Source organism: Lytechinus pictus, chromosome 3, assembly GCF_037042905.1.
Source record: "Lytechinus pictus isolate F3 Inbred chromosome 3, Lp3.0, whole genome shotgun sequence".
NCBI lineage: Eukaryota > Metazoa > Echinodermata > Echinoidea > Temnopleuroida > Toxopneustidae > Lytechinus > Lytechinus pictus.
In genome coordinates, this window is record NC_087247.1 from 26251604 (window position 1) to 26272256 (window position 20653).

The window sequence follows — 20653 nt, forward strand, 5'->3', positions numbered from 1 at the left end:
TGAGAATTATCCTGTCATGCCTAATCTGTTTGTTAGTGATTTATTTCTTTATTTTTTACTTGAAACGTAATTGCTGATATGTCATAGCTGTAATGTTACTTGTGACATTAAGCTGAAATCATAATTCATTCTCTCCAACTGTTGTGTTTACCGTTCTGTTTCTGTATTGTAAATCAAAATTTGCAATTAATGTACAATATTCGGCAATGTATCAAAAGTGAATGAGAAAAGTACCACAAAGTATTTTGCTACATTTGTTGAATAAAAAATGTCATGGATGTGAAAAAATTATTGCATATTTTTAACTTATTAATTTCCATCGTTAATGGCATTAATATCACAGCTTATTTCCTAATATTAACATGCATTGCACACATTGTTAAGATGAGGAAAACGAAAGGTACTAATTTATATATTTTAAAAGTGTATTATGAATACATCTGCTCTAATGAAATAATAAATATTCCCTGAAATGAATAAGTTGTGATAAATTGACTATATCTGTTTTGATGTGGAAGAGGTTCATCGTGGTGAAGGATTGAGTAGAAGAAATAACCAGTTGTCTCACGATGTATCAAATATCTGATTTTTTTTTTATTTGGACAAGAGTCGCTTATGTGATTATATATTCATATTATTATATTTTTTGGTTCGCCTGTTTGCAACCATTCTTCCCCATATTTGAAAAGAGGATAGTCCTGTCTTTGTATGTACGAGCATGTTCCTACCACCTCTGTCGGATAGAGGTGGTATTGGTCCATGGTGTGAGGCAATTAAGTAATTCACCTCATCAACTTTTATAGGGGGATCATTGACATCCATTATTTAATTCCAGGCACATCTCAGAAAAAAAAAATCTTTGAAGTTTATTTCATTCTGCAAGTACACTTATATGACACAGTTTAAACAAAATATTGCATCTTCCAATATGCCCATGATCATGTAAGACCGTAAACAAATGAAATCTTTTAGGTTTTACCTAACAAAACATATCATACGCTTGATCACATATTAAAAAATTATCCAATTTCAGATTGTATTTTTGTAATTACATTATACAATTTTTGCATGTTTTTAATGGCCAAATGAATAATAATAATAATAGGCCTACTTTCGTGAAACTTTTTTATAATTCTCAATGAAAATTGTAAGTTTTTAAAAGAGGGTACAAATGAATAAAAAATTTAATTTCAGTGATACACCCCCCCAAAAAAAGAAACCCAAACAACTGAATGCTTGCATACATGACAATTGACCACTTTGCACTTTACAAAAATATCAAATGTACAAAAATCCAACTGATTTCAACGATTAGTGCATAATCTGTGAAAAAAAAAACATTTAAAGTTTGGTTATAATTTCGAGGAGTGCGAGGGCGGGTTTGAGCCGTTGATGCAGTCATCGTATTGGAATCAGTATAAAGCGTTTTGAAGTCAAAACAGTTGCACATGCACAAACTATTTTGTCATACCGACCTTAATCGTTTTTAAAGGGATATTCCAGGCTGAAAATAATATAATTTGAACAGAGAAAGAAAAATCAGACAAATAAAACGTTGAAAATGTTATAAATGTCGGACAAGGAATAACAAAGTTATATTTTTAAGATTTGCATTATTATGGTGAATTAGTTCTATGCATCTTCTCGTGAATATTCAATGAGCAAACTGTTGACGTCATATGCCCATATGCACTTGTTCTTTTGTATTTTATTACATTAAATTATGTTTATTCAAAAGTTTTTTTTTTACTCAAGAACTAAAAAAACTTGCATTAACAACTGGTTTATGTATTGGATATTCATTGCTGCAAATCATTTTATCATAAGGGAGACATAATTATAACACGTGTGAAAAAATTGATAATTATTATTTCATGTAATAACATAAGAAAAAGGAAAGTGGGGAAGTGAAATCATAAGTCCATGATTCATGACGATGTGCAAATAACTTTTTCACAAATATTACTAAAGTTCAAAATTCAATAACTTCGTTATTTGTTATATATTGATTAAAGTTTAAGTATTTTGCTGGGGGAATATTACTTATTTGTTAGATATGATTATTCTCAGCCCGGAATACCCCCATCAAGCTGAATATTTATAATTGATATAGTTATATAAGCACATTTTGGCGTATATTGGGGGCATGGCCTCAAAAGTTTCTCGACCAAGAAAGAAAGGGAAAAAAAATAAGCAACATACCACACTCCTCAGGAATTTAAAACCTAGCGTCCCCCAATATAAATAAGTATCATGATGTATGTAGGCCTAGCTTGCTACTTTTTACTGCACGTATTCATGTTTGTGAATAATAACAAAAAAACAAATCACGTTAAAGCGTTATCTGTTCCATTAAGCATTTATTAAGCACTACACCATCGTACCATAACTATGGTGTGTGGATGATTTAAGATTTTCTGACAAAAAGCTATGTTTATCCATGTTTTCTTGCTCTGGACTTTCCATGACAACGCCAAGGCATTTAGTTCACCCCTTCCCGAAAAAGAGAGATTGATATAAATGTAGCCCAATCGTATTTCCAATATTTGAATGGAATAAGCTCGATTTGGATGAGCACAGCTTCCACTGTCATTTCATTTAAGAGGATGTTTAAACAAACTTTTAATTTATAACTTATATAGCTAAACATACTGTTGTGCATACTCAGTATTAGTATTAGCATGATTGTGCACATAATTGGGACTGAACTATTCATTATGTCATTATAAGCTGAATTAGTTTACAGACATAAAAATAGAAGTACAAAAATAAATGTTTTTACCTAACCTAAAATAAAATTTATGTTGCCCTCATCCAACGGACCGTAAAATTCGAAAAAGCAGGGTCGCTGTTTTTTCTTTTAAGCAGACCCAAAATATACAAATGAAAAGATTTTGTGAGAAAATATTAGATTGTGCAAATAGTTTATATAAGTTTGTATTCAATGGCTAAAAAAAGCAATGAAATATGCGTTTTAACTGACAAAAGAAATCATCCCATGCGTGATTTTCTTTGTGCAGCGAAGATTATATTTAAAATGATAATAATCGACCGACCGACCCAACTTTCTGATTTGGGGGTTAAATTTGTACTCCGGGCTAAAAATATGTTATATCTAAATAAATATAGTAAAATTCACACAGTAAAATGCTGAAAATTTCATCAAAATCTGATAGCAAATGGTGAAATTATTAAAAACTTTAGCTAAATCATTGTGAAAACAGTTATAGGCTTGTCATGAATTATTGGGCTGATGATGTCACATCCTCACTTTCCCTTATCCTATGTTAACATGAAATCATAATTGTTTCATTTTTTTCGTATATGTGTGAATGATATGTCTCCCTTAAAATGAAATAAGTTGCAGCAAAAATATATCCAATGCACTAAATCATGATCAGTTGTCAATCCATTTTTTTAGTTTGATGAAAAAATATAATTAAACATAATTTCATACAATAAAATGCAAAAGAACGAGTGGGGATCATCAGTAATACTCGTTGAATATTCATGAACTGTTTCACTGGAATCATGCAAATATTTAATATGCCATAACTTTGTTATTCTTTGTCCGATTTTGATCAAATTTTCAGTATTTTGATCATGTTGATTGTCTGTTTTTCTCTATTTGTTCAAACCGTGTTATTTTCAGCGTGGAGTATCCCTTTAAGGGGCAGGATAAGAATTTTTTAGGCCTTACCACAAGCACGTTTGAACTTTCTCTTTTCCCAAATTATTCTTTCGAAGATACACCACCTCGTCAAAGTAACGATTGTCATTATTTGTTTTTTTCCACTCTCCTTTGAGATTCTTGTAGATTAAAATAGCCAGAATGGATGCATCAAACCGGTGCTTGGGCAACCGGGCACCAACCGGCGAGATACAGTGATATTCTAAAGCACATTTCAGCATCGGTTGGACGATAGCTTGTTGGATGTATGAACTGTTAACGTAGAGTTGACGATTTGCCGCAGCGTGTGGCGCCATGCCATCTGAATTATAGTACTCGGTTCTATTAACCCCAAGGTTATCGTAGAGTTGGGGATGGGTGTAGAAGTACTGATGTTTAATCTCTTCTGTTTTCTTGGGATCAAACGCGTGAAAGTGAGTCATGTATCCATGGTGATTCAGTGAGATTGGTAGAAGTTTCCGCAAGGAGCCTTTGAGCCGGATGGATGAATCTCCCCAGAAAATGGCGCCAAACTCTCGAAGAGTTATCTTTAAAAAATGACGAAAGATATTAAAATGTTTATCAAATTAAAACATTTTAGAAATCTGGATTTGAATAATCATATTTTAGCAATTCATTTAACCATTGAAAAAAATCTTATTTTAGCCTATGCGTATTTGGTACGATTTGGTTCTTAACTTATTAACATATATTTCCCTGCTGTTCTGTTCCATCGAATTTTGCCGGGGTACACCAAGGGTCAATTCTCGGACCCCATTATGCTTCTCAAATGCTTCTCAAATTGCCGTAATGCATTGCTATAGATAAGCAGGGTGCAAAAATTGTCTCTCTTTTGTTGAGCAGTTCATCTTTCAATCATAATTCATTCGTTTTTGTAATTTCATAGGACATTTTAGACATAGTAACTTACGTCAATGATAATTGGTTTCCATGCGTACGTATGTAGATTCCTGACATGTTTAGGATACGACCTGAAAGGAAATGTTCGCACCTGAACATCACAAAGATTTTTGACCTGTAGATATAGTGTGGGATATAAGAAATTTTCATGAAATAGAGCTATAATAAGGTGAAGTGTGTAGTGGTTTCACGGTACATCACCTATTATTTCGTAGGCGCATGTTGGTCCTTCAAAGGACACCCAAACTCGACCTTTCGACAAGTGTGTTCTCGACATCCTAAGGAGAATGAGCAAAAATTCTTTGAGACCACTACACTTTTCTTCTTCGCCATGGAAACCATAAGGTGTATTCTTATGGATTTTCGTTTTTTTTAAGAATGTTCACTTTGTGTCTTGAATGAAAGAAGTATATCATTGCAAATGAAATAGAACTAAAATTGAATAGGCGTTTATACTACCAAAAGAATGGGAAACTCGCATAATATTATGTAACAAACACAACAGCAACCGGGAGTTTTACAGGGAAATATTTTTTCCTGACGATCCGTTTCGAAATGCTTAATCCCCCTATTCCTCGAAGATTTGTTAACAGAAAACTTAATCATGAATCATTGATTGGCTAAACTGCCCGATACTGGATAGAACCATCTTCCCTTTTTATTATTAATAATACGAGAATTTCCATTATGAATGATTTGGGTTATTTGCAATAATCATAATAATGGAAAGGCTCTTACCGTCTCCAGAGATGTCGTATTAAGTCCCAAGTTATAGAGGATGATTTCTTGACCTGGCATGAACCTTTGAATACTAGCAATCCATGGTTTAACCTCTTCAAAATGGTTCTGAGATACGGCCGTCACAACTTTAAATCTCTCATACAACTCTTTCATAGAAGGTATCCCTTTTTCTATATCAAATTCTCCATTCTGTGTGATTAGAACAAAAAATCAATAAAAGAAGGTCTTTACAATTAAAGCTCGATTTTTGAAGAAAAATAAACTAAAATGCAATTCATTTTCATTTGTTTTTAAGTGTCAAGATGACCTGGCTGAGACCTTATTCGGTAGCCCAGTTTAACTGAAGCCCTAACTCCGTATATGGGAAGCTGAAAGTATCCAAAATTATTTGCATTGCTTTTTTGATATGTTCAATGTTTGAGGAAACTGTTATAGTTATTATTCTCAGATAATTAGTATGACAAATAGGTCGTTGTAAAGAAATTACAATCGGTTGTAAATTAGTGTTAGGCACTAAAATCAATCACGAGTATTTTTAGCTAATTGCTAATTTGCAAGTGATTGCTTGTCTGCTCATTGCATTGATATAATAAAAATAGATTGATTTGCTTTAGTTAAATTTGATTTGTATCGTATGTGAATTCGCAGCTGATGCGATTGATTACAAAAATTTTATCTTGCATCACCCCCTAAGTATTAACAGTAATTAAGCAATTTTTTTTTACTCTACCGTAATTTGCGAACCCTGGTTATAATCAAACCCAATTTTTATTCAAAATGATAGTGAGAAAAATTGCACTTGCCTGAAATTCACCACTAGCAGGGAATCGACTGGTATCGCACTCCCCCTGAGCTGGACAAGGAACATATTCCTTTCTACTGTAAACCGCTATTTTCTCAGCTTTCTCAACAAACTTTCTGTCTAAATAAATATATATATATCAAAGGGTTAGTCCAGGCTGAAAAAGTATGTCTTGATCAGATAGACATTTGATACCAGAAAGCTACAAAGATTGTATCCTTAAATTTTCAGCCTAGGATAGCTTTTACCTCGAAAAAAAAAAGAAGAAAGAAAAAGAAACACGCAGGTATTTTATTTGATCTGGCTTACTTTTGAATACTGTACATTATTTCAAAAGTGGGGCGAAAGGTCCATAGATCATTTATCAACTTCTGGTTTTATTCGGTGGGTAAAAATCGACCAGTCATTATGGATAATTTGACGAAAACTATGAAGTTCAAAAATACCATATTGTAATTTAAAAAAAACATACATCTTTTGTAAATTGTTTCGGAGGAGGTGATTGTGTTCTAGCCCCCATCTCCCCACACCTCTCCCCTTGAACCCCAGATATGCCAGGGGAATATGCCCGTCTCAGCTTTTTTTTCTTACGTCCAGACTTGAGTTGATAACTTGGTATTGAGTTGAGATAGGTAATACTCATCGAGATACTGGCTACCGTGACGAGCCATGCAGAGACAAGACGACATCCATACGGCAAGAATCTGAATAATATTTAAAGAAAACGTGAACAATCCAACATTATATAAAATGCTCTTGCACTTCTGAATTCAATTGTTGTAGGCCGCTGAATCAATAAACTTGTAAAATAATCATAATTATGTCAAGCCTCTCAAAGAAAAAAAAATCAATTCGCGCTTGCATTATTTGTTAAGTTAGAAACGCTCTCCGTTCATGATTACACAAAGTCAGTGCTATAATGTTGCGTTATCAGGTCAGCATAATGCCTATTCAGCTCGCGCTTCGCGCTTCGCGCTCGCTTTATTCGTTATTTGTTTATCAGTCGCGTTGCGCCCCCTATTGGATAATGCTGGTAAATCCCGATATCTGGGTCGCTTCGCCCTCACTAAGAGGTTAAGGTTTTTTTTCTTCAAAATCTTACCCCTCATCCCCCGCAAAACGATTGTTACTGGCCTATTTGGGAAAAAATAATACTGATTAAAATACGAATAACCATGGCAACATATGCCTGTTTGGTCGTATAACCAGGGGCGTCGCTAGGGCTTTTCCAGTGGGGGGGGGGGGGGGTGGAGGCCCAGATTACCGACAAATATCGGTACCGATTACCGACATCGGGCGACCATGCGTCATGATAGAGTTACTCATTCTCCTTCATCCCATTTTCTTTCGTCATACCCAGGGGCAATATCGGCTTTCCTCAATGGGGGGGGGGGGGGGAATATTTTCATCCAATTCCCTTCATGGTCGCCCTAATCTGATATTTTTTCATTTTGTTCTTTTATTCTTTGAAACAAGATAAGGTATTTCATGTGGCCTGAATATAAATTACCATGCGAGCGCGAAGCTTTTGGATATTTTATATATTTAGACCCGAAAATTAATTTTTTTGAGCAGCCTTTGTAATTATGAACTAGATGCGTATCTAACTAAACGTTCAGTTTATGCAAGAGCGAGCTGAAACTTTAAATTAACTGTTCTGAAAACGAGATGTTGATGACTATATGCAGTGACTCGTGAATAGAATACATCAAGTAGTGCGAGCGCCAATCGCGAGCCGAAAAAAACAAGACCCGAAAACTGGACTGGTTATTGGACGTTTTTAATAAAAGAACACATTTAACAAGCGCATAGCACGAGCTATTTTTTTCATCAGATTTAGAACTTAAAAACAGGACATTCAAAAAGCTATGTAACCATGAAGAGGATGGGCATAGAACTAAGCAACTGTTGCAAGCGCGGAGCGCGATCTGATTTTTTTTATTTTACTACCTGAAAATTGGACATTCCAAAAGTTTTTGCAATCATGAACACGATTGGTGTCTAATAAAACAGGTAATAAGAGCGCGAATTTTTGAGATTTTGACCTTAAACCGGGACATTCTAATCACTGTCGGGAGATCGAGATGGGCAAGTTGACAAATTTTGACATTTAAGAAAAAATTGTACACGTTTTTATCGATAGAACAAACTCAGATTCGGCATCTATTAGTAAACAAGCTGTGTGTTTTAATAAATATAATGCGAGCGCAAAGCGCGAACTGAAAACCTTTTTATATGTAGACCTATTAAAGGGATGGTCCGGGCTGAAAATATTTATATCTTAATACAAAGAGTAGAATTCACTGAACAAAATGCCGAAAATTCATCAAAATCGGATAACAAATAATAAAGCTATTGAAGTTTAAAGTTTAGCAATATTTTGTGAAAACAGTTGTCATGAATTTTCATTAGGTTGGTTGATGATGTCACATCCCCACTATCCGTTTTCTTATGTTATTACATAAAATCATAATTTTTTCATTGTTTCATACTTGTGTGAATAATATGTCTCCCTTATATTGAAGTAAGTTGCAGCAATAAATATCTAATGCACTCAATCAGTTGTCAATCCAATTTTTCTAGTTCTTAGAGGAAAAAATTTGAATAAACCTAATTTCATATAATAAAATACAAAAGAAAAAGTGGGGATGTGACATCATCAGCCCACCTAATGAATATTCATGACCACTGTTTTCACAAAATATTGCTAAACTTTAAAATTCAATAACTTTGTTTTTTGATATCCGTTTTTGATGAAATTCTCGGCATTTTGCTAAATAACTTCTACTTTATTTATTAAGCTATAAATACTTTCAGCCCAGACCATCCCTTTAAACCGGGACATTCTAATCACTGTCGGTACAGGGAGCTCCCCTAGTTCGCATTGCGAAAACAAAATCACAATTTAACGATAACTGTATGCAAGTTGAATTCTATTGACATAGAGAATGAACTAAAAGACAGAGCAAGAATAATTTTTGGAGCAGTTACAACAGCCCTGAGAGACCCGAAAGTTTGTCACTTTCCGACAGACGTCATGACGCGTCAGTCCAACAGCCATGCGCTTGCGTCATAGACAATTTTTAATTTTTCTAACACCTCAGACTCCGCATCTTTAAATCTAATCAAAACCTCATCTAACGCGTCCCCTTCTCTCTGATTTTCTCCTTCCCTTTTCCCCCTTTAATTTACAGTTTGTTTTCATCTTTTTTCTTTCTTTCTTTCTTTCTCTCTCTTTCTTTCTTTCTTTCTTTATTTCTCTCTCTCTCTATCTCTCTCTCTTAATTTTTCTTTCTTTCTTTCTTTCTTCCTTCCTTCCTTTTTTTCTTTCTTTGTTTCTTTCTTTCTCTTATTTATTTTTTCTCTATTCCCGACGGCAGCGCAGATTTACCTACGATATCCAGAGTCTAGGGGGGAGTGTCCCATCCCCACCCCTTAGCGACGGCCCTGCGCATAACCTTTTCAAATCATCATGCTTAGACATTTTTTTTCTTTAAAGTCATATTATTACATTATGCCTCATATTTACCCAGTATTTTGGGGCAAATGTTTTTTCCCGAGAGTAACTTCGATCTCGAGATCTCGGAATCCATTTAAAACTTTAATCTAGATCGACCCATGGCCATGAAACTGCACGCACATGCACGCCCAATGCCCATTTTAATCTCCGTAAGAAATTAATATAAACATCGTTTTCTTTCTTGACACCTTAATTTAGTTACTTAAACAACTATTTATAATATTAAACACAAGTATTGTACTGTCAAAAATACAATATTAAATGTGTATACTTTAATGAAATCCCCGGGAATGAAATATAGCCTACATGTACTTACGACTTTGAGATCATCCCTTTCGATGTCCTGGCCTCTGGCAAGAAGCTTACTTTAGATCTTCCACGAAGCACAGTTTAGTGCGTTGAAGTATATTAATATTTACAAAGTTTAAGCAGTGATTTTGTTTTTCACGTGAATACACTGATGTTCATTTTCGATTCAGGGGCACCTGTAATAAAATTCCAATTTGGATATTCCAATCCCTATTCCAGTTCAAATTTCGTCATCGATGCCAATGGCTCATACACAATGCGTCATGATGTGTCCTTTCGTGGGTCTATAATTATCTTCGAGTTTTTAATTACCAATTAGCCTTGTAGCTCAGCACAGACTTTACGAAGGTATTCTTGAAGAAGGTTTAAATCAACAAACACGGGCTAGGGTGCTTTGTACAGAGGCACATTAAACGGATAAGTACAGCCGCTACCGTTTGTTACAAAGAGCGGAAGGTGCATTGGATATATTAATTGATCTTATATCTCAAGTTAAGCTGAAAATACAACATAATGCAGGAAGGGTCCAATAGCTGACTCATTTAAATGTAAAAGATGACGGTTCCAACTCTGGTGTTTGCGTGAACGTGTGTTCCGGTTTTATGTTCCATTTAAGCGTATCTTGCCAAAACAGTTGAAGTTATTGATATATTATATATGTATTTTTTTTTTTGGAGGGGAGTGTTTGTTTTTTCCTTATGATAAAGTTGTACGATTACCTGTAAATATTGTAATTGTTTTATTCTATAGTTTTCTGTTTGTTTTCTGGGTTTTTTTGGTTGACCTAATTACGCATAGTTAGCAAAGGAATTGTTATTTGTGATCACGTAAGTGTATGAATTTTAATCGGTTTTACGGAAATTATCGTCAACAAACATGTTAAAATTAAGGCATCCGTATTGTGACAATTTTGTACATGCCGTATAAAATATTATGTAAGGTCCATGATTGGTTGATACTTTATGTACCCAACGAAATATCAGGCGTCAATCGTGAGATGAACTACATTTGGCTGGTAAAAGATTGTCCCTTGTAAAAACCAACGTTTCTGCATTCTTAAAATTCATGCATGCTTGGTTACCATAAGGTGTTACTATTTTTTTTTTGCAGGACGTAATATTGAATCCAAAAAGTAAAGGGTATTTTACATGGAAAATTTGAAAGCGAGCGAAAATCGACATTAATTATCAAATCATTCGATAGATTCATTATTGATTTTATCCCAGTCATGTTTTATACTCTCCCAACGCTTTTCCATCCAACTCTATCTCCTCTTCTCTCCTCTGTCTCTGCATCTTCCTTCTGATCCTCTTTCTCCTATCTTCTTCTTCTTCTTCTTCTCCTTCTTCTTCTTTTTCTTCTTCTTCAATCGTACGATTGCCATTAAAGTTAAATATTCAGTTCGCTTTTATTCTAATAATGATGGTAGCAACCGTAAGCATAGTCACAGATTTAAACACAAGTATTCGTACGATGATTTTGAATTTCATTCAGTAACTCGTTCCATGTCACAATATTCGCATCAAATCTACGTTTTGTAATCGGGTCGCAGAACAAATCTTAAGGCTGTGAGGTTTTCTTTCCAAATACAAAATACGCGTTTCTGATATTGGCAAGCTCTTCCTCTTCTTTATAGCAACTACCATGGTAACCTTGATTTTGATTGGCTGCTGAGCCCTGATGCCATGGTATTTGCCATAATGGCAAAGTTACAAGAGTTGTAACTCTTTATGAAACGGGCCCCAAAAGATTCATTCCTAATATGTTAACCCGTTCTCATCTGAGGGAGCGGGGGGGGGGGGCAGGGACAAACTGACCCCTCAACGGAATTTTGATAACTTTATTTTGGCTTGTCGGAAAATTTTGGAACGATTGGCTATGGAATTGGAAGTGACCTTTGATCCCTCTTTTGGTTGTTTTTAATTAGTTGTCATAAAGTGTCGCCCATCCCGACGAGATTTTCCAGGTACGCGACTGCATTTACTTACTTGTAAAGGTTGGGGCCAAACAATGACTAGTATAGGGTGTAATGGGTTTCTGAAAGAAACGTGCATGCGGTATTGAATTCAATGAATCATCCCTTTCTGATGGAATTAAACAGTGGGAGTTTGGAGTCCCAAACGTAAAAGTATAATCATATCTGACTAATACACGTCTGCTGACAAAACACACACTCGACTACCGAATAATGAGCTCCATGCTCAAAATGTCACGGGTTGATTAATTATCAAAGTCCACTTCCGTAGAAGAGGACTAAGACACACGAGGGATTCAAGAACACAGATGAACAGCTGTGAGGTCTTTGTCGACAATATTTATTGGGGAACCGGAACAGCAGTTTTGTCCTTAAGTTTCGGAGCTGACGAAAAATTGCAAAATAGGACGATACTGCTGTTTTGATTCACCAATTTTCGACAAAGACTTCTTGGTTGCTCTTTGTCACTAACAGGATTTGTCAATATATTTTCTATGTTCTTGAATGCGTTGTGCGTCGTGGAGCGAATATTCCCTATTGAGAAACGGGACTGTTCATAATTGGGCCATACTATAGCCCCTATAGTCCCTATTAGCCCCTAATATTCCACTTTCACAAATAAGTCTTCAGCAAACAATTTGTATTAAAATAAGACATGGATGTAGTCACTGAGAATGATTAAGGAGGTCACAATTAAAAGGTCATGCACATACTGACATAAACAGAGACACCTAGGGGTGGGGGCATGCATGCTGTCACTCCTAATCAATTAAATAGCTAAAGAATAGAACACGGTAGATAAAAGAAACAAAGTGGCGAAAAAAAATGAATTCACACTACGTCAGTATCCCTTCCCCCCTCCCCCCCCCCCGTGGAATGATTTTATTTCAATTAAAAAGGATCTAAAGTAAGGAGGGCACAATACAGAGGTCATGCACACACTGTCATAACGAGAGACACAGGGGGCGTGCATGCTGCCGCCCCTAATGATCGACAATGTATGTAAAGAATAAAAGTAAAAGTCGGTAGAAAGATAGTAGCGGGACAGAAAAAAGCCTATCTACTCTATATCAGCGATCCTGCCCCCAAAGCAATGGAAATTAAAGATATAAGTAAATAACAAATAAAACATGTTTTTCGTTGTCACAATTTTGATGCTTTGGTAAACGGTCAATACTAGCTTTGAGGGAGAATTACTACCCTGGGTATATTTGTGTTACCCCGAGTCGAAGACGAGGGCCAAACGACTTTACGTACGGGCGCGGCACCATAATGGCCTAATTACTGCATTCAAACCAACGAAACCGATTCCAAACCGAATGATGATAATTATGTCATTGGAAATAACGTAACAGATTTGATCGGTCTGGAGTCGGCTTAGCCGGTATGACTGTGCAAAACCATAACAACGAGGAGTTGAAAACGCCGGGAGAAATGGGAGCAGGCAACTCGGCACCGTTTGAGTTGGCGCCCGTATACGTTTGTTTGGTTTTTCTTTTAATTCCGGTGCCCGTAGGAACTTTTCGGTACAGACTGGGTTTCGGCCGAAAATGACCAACATTTATTTCTTACTCCCCGCTCGGGCGCCGTACTAGGTTTCCGGTAAGGTATCAGACAGGTAATTGAAATGTTCTTCAAACTGAAACGTGCACAATCGTGTTTATTTATTCAACATGAATTATTTCTTCATATAAATTCGTACTGTTAACATTATATTAGTTCAAGTGAAATATGTAACAAACTGATTTGACAAATAATGCTACAAGATACGGACCTATATGCTCTTTTCTTAATAATGGAGACTGGCTAAAATAAAGGCGCCAAAGATGAGAAGGTATAGAATCATTATTATGTAGTTTGTTATATAATATATTTAGCACTCCATAATTTCACTGATAATAAAAAACTTTTTTTTTACTCGCTTGAGTATAAATTGGTGTGCCCTACTATAAGACATGTAAATTGTATGTTGCTAATGTTCAAATAATTATGTATAAAACTATAATATTACAAAGTTTTTATTTGAACTAACATGTATATGAGATAACATCTTCAGCGGCAAACGTCTTTTTAAATAGATATTCATAATAATGCACACATTAAACATATAGATGCTGATATTGTGATTTAGTCACAGGAGAAGGGGTGAAAAGAGAAAGAAAGAGAGGGGAAGGAAAAAGAGTAAAAAGAAAGAAGATTATCAATTGGAGATATCTGGGAGGTGTTATTCCATAATATCTTGCCCGTTTTTTCTTCCACTATTTTGAATCATGAATTTGAAACACTATTTCTGAAGCCTAGGTTCAGTTTATATCCTATCATCGAATTGTTACTACGAGTTGTTTTATTTAAGACTTCATCGATTTTTAATGGTGATTTTTTTTTTCATCAAGGGGAACGTTTCATGAAAGAACTTGTCGGACATTTTTATGAACGTCTCAGCCAATCAAAATCGAGAAGTTGTCAGATGACAATTTGTCAAATGAAAAATGTTGATGAAACGCAAGGTGACCTTAAGTGGAGAGGGGCGGGACAGAAGGCGGCGATCCTCTCTGACTTTTCGAGTGGTAAAAACAAGTGAAGAAAAGAAAAGGAAAACAAATTATGTATTGAAAAATAAGTTGTACTGGTGCATGTGTGTTTCATAAAGCTGTTTGTAACGTTCCATCGACTTTACGTTCGACTGGTGACCCTTTCTTATGAACTTAATCAGCACCAATTAAAATTTGTTGTGTATCATTTAACACAAGAAAGGCTCATCAGTCGATCGTAAAGTCGCTCGTAACTTATGAACAGCTTTGTGAAACACATCGGCCTACCTGGTTCGTGCAACGAGGGTCGGAGCCACAAGGGGGCAGGGGCGTTACCGCTATGATGATTTTCAAGCAGTGAAAAGTGGGAGAAGAGTGGAGAAGACAGAAATAATAAGGAAAAAGAGTGTAAAAAAATATGTCCTGGGGCCCATTTCATAAAGGACTTGCAACTGTTGTAACTTTGTCATTATGACAACTACCATGGAAACCTTGATTATGACTGGCTGCTGTGGCCTGTTGCCATGGTAGTTGCCCTTATGGCAAAGTTACAACAGTTCCAAGTCCTTTATGAAACGGGCCCCTGGTCTCTGGTCTTCTATAATATCCTTAAAATTCAAATAAGACAGTTACATTAAATTCATAGGCCGTCTTGACCCCCCCCCCCTTCAACATATCCTGACATCGCCCCTGCGTGTAACTGACATAATCCATATATTTTCTTTTTGGGTAATTATCAATTTTGGCCGGTATTCATAAAGGAGGTTTAGTAAGCCCGGGCTAAATTTGAATTTAAACCATGGTTAAATTAGCCCGGGCTAAATTTTAGACCATGGTCTCAGAGCGATTCACCAACGATGGTCTAACTAAACCATGGTTTAAATTTTAAAACATGGTTTAACTAAACTTCCTTTGTGAATTATGATACCGGCCTTTATGTCTCTTTGCCTCCAATCAAATTACCCTCACCCCACCCCGACCATTCGTCATCAAATTATGTACGAGAGAAATCGTTTGAAAAATGTGCGTTGTATATGATTTTTTTTAAATTTATATTAGCAAACGATGGCGAGAGACGATTTTGTAACACAGATTAGATTTGAAAACAAAAACAAAGACTACAAAACAATCGGAAGTCATCAATTTCTAGTGTTGAAAAACAAAAGTCACGATCGGAAGTCATTGATTTGCACATGTCCGGGCTTTTTCGTGTCCTTTAGTACTCCTCTGAATATCGATCGTCCGGTCGAAAATGGCGTTGTCGTTATTTTGTGGAGTCCATTCCTTTTTCATGTTTTTGTATACCAGGATGGCGAGTAAAGACGCGTCGTAACGGTGTTCTCCTATCTTCGAGCCTTCAGGAGCAATGCAATGAAGTTTTAACGAACATCTCAACATCGGCTGAACAACGGCGCGCTGTATCACCGAGCCGTTGATGTAAAGCTGCCGATTTGCCGCTGGGTAAGCAGCCTCGTTTCTGGATGCATAGTATTTCCTTCTGTCAACATCCAAGCTGGCGTACATATCGGGATGTGTGAAATAGTATTGATGTCTTACTTTAGTGTTGGTTTTCGGATCGAAGCTATGCCAGTGACTCATGTATCCATGGTGACGTGTGGATGCGGGTATTAAATCCTTCAAAGAGGTTTTAAAACGAATAGACGCATCGCCCCAGAAGATGGCACCGAATTCTCTCAATGTAATCTGTGTATGAAATATGTTTTTTGAAATGTTTTTATTAAGATTTATCAGTGTGAACAGAACATAGATATGGGGTGAAATTATAATTTACGATGCCATATAAAGCTTGCGGTGTCACCATCAATGTTTTCATCATTGTCAGTTTTGTTATATCATAGTATTCCTCGTCGTCGTCGTCATCATCATCATCATCATCATCATCATCATCATAATCATCATCATCGTCATCACTTTCATCCTACATCGTCATCATAATTATCGTCGTCGTCGTCATCGTCATTATCACCATTATCCATGTCGTCGTCATCATCATCACCACCACCACCACCATCATCATCATCATCACCACCACCACCATCATCATCATCATCATCATCATTGTCATCATCATCATCATCACCACCACCACCACTTTCAGGCGCGGATTCAGAGTCCAACTTTTACGTGGTTCGAATTTGTCCAAAAAGCTTGACAAACAAAGAAAAAAGTCATAGGTAATTTTTACGAATCGCGAAATGAAGGCATTTTAATTAAGGAGTGTACCATTATATTTCATCTTTCGCCACACCTCGGATTCCGCGCCTGGCTCTCATCATCATTATCATTATAATTATCAGTAACCAATTTTTCGAGTAATCAATTAGCATCACCACTGCTGAAATCATTATCATTATCATCATCATCATCATCATCACCACTATTATCAATACCATCATCATCGTCATCATCATCATCATCATTATCATCATCATCATCAACATCATCACCACCAGCACCATCATTACCATCATCATCATCATCTTCATTATCTTCATCATCACCACCACCACTATCATCATCATTATCATCACCATCGTCAAAATCGTCAACACCATCACGACCATCATTTTGTTAATTAACTTTAATAAAACATACCCCCCAAAAAGCATAACCACCACAACCACCGCACAATCATCATCATTATCATCGTCACCTATCAATATTAAGGTCAGAGAAATCTATATACTTACATCTATTATGATAGGTTTCCAAGCGTAATTGTGTAGGTTCTTAACGTGATCTGGATATGACTGCCAAGGAAATGATCGAAGTTCTACGTTGCACAACTTTTTAACCTGACAAGTTCAACAATTAAGAGATTAAAGAAAGTGAGACAATATAATAATAAAAGGAAGAACCTTGGGCTCCATTGCATGCATGGCTACGTGGCTCATCAGCCGGTCAGAATCAATGATTTCAAGGAAGTTGGTAAAACCTCAGTCACATTTGATCTACGGCGGCCGTAAGGCGTCGACACAGCCGGTTTAACATTTTTTTTTGTACCAGCTTCATGAAAATGAATAAAACGGCCGTTTCGACTCGCCGTATAGAGCACTACGCAGACTCTTTCTGGAACATAGGGAATCTATTGTCAAAAGCCCTTCATGACAAAGCAGCCTATGTCGAAAATGAGTGAATCAAAACAGCAGCAGTGTCGTCCTGGACTCTGGACAAACGACATATTTGCAATTTTTCGTCACCTCCGAATCTTCATTCATCAATGAATTAATTTGTTTTTATTTATTCATATGTATTTATTCATTCATTCTTGTTTGGTTGTTTGTTTATTTATTTATTTAGTTTATTTATTCATTTATTTATTAATTCATTAATGCATTATTGGATTCATTCATTTATAAATGGGGGGATGTCTAAAAAATGCAGAGCTGTGAATGGCCCGTATTGTACAAGAATATATCCTACCTTAGGTATAACTGATTCTTTTATTCCGAGATCGTAGATGATTATCTTTTTATCAGGCATGTATTTTTGAGCACTGGCGATGAAGGATAATGCCTCGAGATAATGGTTTTGGGAGAAGGCAGAAACGATTGCTATCCTCTGATATAATTCGTCGATAGAGGGCGTGTGTTCTTCCAAATCAATAGGTAAATTAAGCTGGATATATGATAAGAGAGAAAATAATACGAGATTTAAAAAAAAATGGTATATTAAGTTTTAGTAATTTAGTTATGACAAGTTTAATTTACAAATGCACTGTAAATGAAATGAAAACATGTTTGTATATAGAACGCATTCTACACTACACAATAGTATACTTTTTTTTGGGGGGGGGGGGAGGGGTGTATGTGAGGACATGACAAAATTTTGTGATTTGTACTTTAGGTTTTACCCAATAGTTGTACTTAGGTTGAAGGTGGAAACGTGAATCATCTTGCTAAAAGATGTCATTTCGGCCATTGTGATATAAAAGGGAAATGACTTTGAATTTGGTTTCAAAATTATTATTACTATTTGGAAATAAAGTTTATCTATCAATATATCCTGATAATAAGGAAAAAGAACCCATGCACAAAAAACTGAAACTCTCAACTCTCGATATGATTTTCCTAATTACCGTGAAGTTCACCGCACCAGCATTATTCAAATCTCTCCGTGCATCGTTGGTTTCGTTACCATGGAGACGATCGTCTGTTTCAAGCTCGATACCGGGTGTCCGCAGACCCGTTTGCATGATAGTAGTATGTATAGTAGATTTCTGGTGTTCCGTCGATTTTATTCCGATGGCGTGTGAAGTACGAACTATTGTTACTGTAGATGAATAGAGAATTGCTAATGATGTTATAGATGATGATTATACTACAACAACTTTTCTTTTTACTACCAGTTTTACTACTACTACTACTACTATTACTACTACTACTACTACTACTACCACCACCACCACCACCACTTCTACTATGTATTACAACAACAACAACTATACGACGATGACTACTACTACTACTACTTCTACTTCTACTACTACTTCTACTACTACTACTACTACTACTACTACTACTACTACTACTACTACTACTACTACTACTACTACTACTACTATTACTACTACTATTTCTTCTTCTTCTTCATCTATTTCTTTTTCTTCTTCTTTTTCTTCTTCTTCTTTGTCTACTACGTCTATTATTACCACTTATAATTCTTCTTCTGCTACTAAATACTACTATTTTTTCATCGAATTTGTATTTGAACATGATTTTTTTCTTGTGCATGGTGACAAGGTTTGACATCCTTCCATTCATGACTTGTCTTACACACAAAAATCAATTATACTTACCATTTATTTCATAATCTCTTAAGATGAATACGAATAGAGGGATGGTCAAAATAATCATTAAGATTAAAACCCGGTAGAAGTCTTGAAACAGCTTCATTGTGTGGGGATGATCTGAAAAATAGGACGAAAATATTCTCAGAGAATATATCCCATATGACACAACATGATGGATATCACAATCTTGTATTCTCCTCCAGTGTTGATTACATAGGTTATTCTAAAAAAAATCACTTATTAGCATTAATCTTCTCGATCGACTTAATCTTATACGTCTCACCAGTTGAGAATAAAAACATGGAAGATGCTTGAAAATAAATTTTTTACACTCCCAATTAAAAAAAATGTTCTGGAATATCATTATACACCTTAACTGGAACCCGTGCGCAAGACATAGGCACCTAATTATTACACGATGTATTTTTTTTTTACAGATTTGTCAATAATGGCCAACTTGACTGAACCATAAAATGATAAAACAAGGGCAATTCCACATGTTCAGGGAAGATTAAAACGTTGTTCGCATGACAGTGAGGAGTAAATCAAAATATTTCATTTCATAATTATAATGAAATACAAAAGAAATAGTGAGTGGATAATATCATCAGTCCCATCATCGCTGGATTGATTGCATTGGTTACAATGTACAATTTATCGTGAAAATAAAATGTACGATTAATCGCTAATCTCTGACCCCCCAAAAAAAATCGTTTTACCATTAAGCAACGAATTAATATCTACCACGTTATTCAAGGGACTCTTCAATTCAAATATTTTCATTTAGATTGTGATTTATTCATATTATGTATCCTTATTCCTGCAATAATAATTTGACACTCAACTTATCGATACTATATTGTACGATAAATTATGTAATAAACATGATGTTCATGTAGATATGTTTATGTATTCACCGCTGCATACGGCACCTTGACTTTGGTTTATACTTCCACGTAGATTTAGATATTGAATATAAGTAAAACAAACATTAGATAACACGGGTAATGAAAAAAATACTTACACATTCATGTGCTATACTGGATCAAGACTTATAAGTCCACGGCAAACCCGACGTACTTCTTCCAAAGATATGAATGAACAACATGGCCAACACTCGTGTCAAAATTTGCGAGAAAAAACTGAAAATAAATGAGTTGCTTACTGTGAACATGCAAGAGCTTGTATGTTTACAATAATCCTTGAAGTAGGAAACTTATAAGCCTGGATCCATATCCCGTACACAGAGTTTGTAGTTTCGGACCTTGTGTTGATCGATCAATGACAAGCTCGGGGAAGGAGCCAATCGATATTTTTCTCGATATTCTTTCTTTCTTTGCCCTTTGCACGATGAACGGTCCCTTGCTCCGT

The 20653-nt window shown here is 35.7% G+C and overlaps 2 protein-coding genes across 3 annotated transcripts; both read right to left on the minus strand.

The window, feature by feature from the left end:
• Positions 1-821: 821 nt before the first annotated feature.
• Positions 822-10526, minus strand: LOC129257535 (uncharacterized). 2 transcript variants are annotated; one of them, XM_054895885.2, is made up of 6 exons: positions 9971-10526; positions 6726-6838; positions 6136-6254; positions 5330-5521; positions 4602-4706; positions 822-4218 (listed from the first exon to the last, which is right to left on the minus strand). In XM_054895885.2, exons 1-6 carry the CDS (start codon positions 9982-9984, stop codon positions 3697-3699), a joined length of 1065 nt encoding a protein of 354 aa, XP_054751860.2. In that variant the 5' UTR covers positions 9985-10526; the 3' UTR covers positions 822-3696. The 2 variants fall into 2 exon arrangements, with proteins under 2 accessions (XP_054751860.2, XP_063952784.1); XM_064096714.1 differs by having other exon boundaries at positions 6136-6250; positions 9971-10407.
• Positions 10527-13567: 3041 nt separating this feature from the next.
• LOC129256425 (uncharacterized) lies at positions 13568-20578 on the minus strand. The gene is made up of 6 exons (XM_054894633.2): positions 20307-20578; positions 19289-19399; positions 18569-18762; positions 17914-18108; positions 17181-17285; positions 13568-16173 (listed from the first exon to the last, which is right to left on the minus strand). Exons 1-6 carry the CDS (start codon positions 20308-20310, stop codon positions 15649-15651), a joined length of 1134 nt encoding a protein of 377 aa, XP_054750608.2. The 5' UTR covers positions 20311-20578; the 3' UTR covers positions 13568-15648.
• Between the last annotated feature and the right edge of the window lie 75 nt (positions 20579-20653).